Below are 1,706 nucleotides of genomic sequence, written 5' to 3'. Positions count from 1 at the left end.
TCAGGTTCTACTATTTTCCAACGATACTCTGAGCTTAAAAAATCCATGATGTGTGCTCTGTCCCTCACTCAGATCAGAAATGATCCTCTTAGGGTAATGGTGTCTCCTTTTTATATAGAGGGGTGTATCTATTTTTAGATTCCAGGATTAACTGGGTGAATTCGTCTTCTTGACCCTAGGGGTTTGATGTATCATGGTAGGACTAGGCATGATGTAACCGACCGAAGAACTCACACAGACCATCCAATATTCTCGATTAGAATCGTGTAAAGCTAACATGACCACACTGGTGATGATGAGGGAAATACAAATGAATAATTGTGCAAAATACACAATTTCTTCTCGAGGAATATTCTCTCCACAACATTTCCAATGAGGTGTTATTTGATGAGATCCGTTTGGGGAATCCATGAATCGAAACTAGGGGGATATCCTTTCCACCGGACTTTGACTTCTTGAATGATTTTCTTCCCGACTCGTCGCTTTTTATACCCCAAGATTTCCTCCACTTCGTACACGTCGTCTTTTTTAATGATCTGTTGTAATTCTTTCTCGTAAAAAGTCCCTTCTAATTCCTCTTGGTTATAATCTTGTACTCGATACACGTAAGGATACCGACCGGGGACTCGTTGAGCAATGGTAAATATTTCCGTGGTCCAGTTCGGTAAATATCCTTTTTCAAAAGTGCGTTTAGCTTTACTGATGCGCACTTTATCTCCTGTTTTAAACTTGGGGGGTTTTGGTTTAGGTGATGATTCCCCATATAAAGTTTTCCAGACTTTTAACACATTCGAGGGCTTCACTTGAGCTGGGGTTCTTTGGATACTGCGATGATAAGTATGATTGTAAGCATACACTAAATCCGGTAAGATCTCTAAATACCGTCTGGTTTTATTCCGAGTGAAATACCGCCACATGCGTGCTTTGAGGGTTCTCTGAAATCGTTCCACGATACTGGCTTTGGTGTCCGTATTGCGAGTGGTAAAGAAATGAATGGATTTAAACGCCTGTAAGAATTCTCGATTGGTAAATTCTTTGCCTTGATCCGATTGAATGCGGACGGGACGTCGACCGTCTTGTCGGAAAATCTCTTGTAATCCTCGAATCATTTCTTTCCCCGTTTTCTGTTTTAAAGGCACCACCCATGCATATTTAGATAAGACGTCAATGGCACACAATAAAAAAGTATAGCCGTCATTGTGTTTCTTTAAACTGGACACATCGGCTAAATCTAATTGCCATTGTTCGTCTATATCCGTCACTCTGGTCTGTTGTCTCCGGAATTTTCTATGAATGGGTTTATGTAAGGTATAGGTATCTTGCTCTTTTAACCATTCTCGTATGGTGTTCAAAGAAATCTTATGCCCCAGACTTTTGACCTGACGATACAAAGTCTGTATGCCTCCATACCCTCTCTTGGGATCGTAATAAATCTCTGTTAAAATGTCTTCTACTTCCTTCTTCTTCTTCTTCTTCTTCATGTCTTAGGCAAATGAAGCCAATTTTCCTCGATTTGTTCTAATTTCTTCTTCTTGGCTTCTTCTTGGGCTTTTAATTGCTTTTGGGCTCGATAGGGACTATATTTAGGTGTGAATTTTTTTAACACCCTTGATCTCTCTTCTACAGGTCGACTAATAGGGGTCAAAAAAGAAGAGGAAGCATCATGAAATCCGCTCTCTTCTTCTCTTCGTCGTCGTCGTCACTCA

The 1,706-nt window shown here is 40.4% G+C and overlaps 1 protein-coding gene across 1 annotated transcript; it reads right to left on the bottom strand.

The window, feature by feature from the left end:
• Positions 1 to 380: 380 nt before the first annotated feature.
• Positions 381 to 1,481, bottom strand: LOC134279102 (uncharacterized). The gene has a single exon (XM_062761455.1). It carries the CDS (start codon positions 1,479 to 1,481, stop codon positions 381 to 383), a length of 1,101 nt encoding a protein of 366 aa, XP_062617439.1.
• Between the last annotated feature and the right edge of the window lie 225 nt (positions 1,482 to 1,706).

The sequence above is a fragment of the Saccostrea cucullata genome, unplaced genomic scaffold (genome assembly GCF_032062105.1).
Source record: "Saccostrea cucullata isolate Sc308-1 unplaced genomic scaffold, CSIRO_AGI_Scuc_v1 ctg18005, whole genome shotgun sequence".
Taxonomy (NCBI): Eukaryota; Metazoa; Mollusca; class Bivalvia; order Ostreida; family Ostreidae; genus Saccostrea; species Saccostrea cuccullata.
Note: the sequence above shows the minus strand (reverse complement) of the source record. Positions and strands in the feature narration are given on the sequence as shown.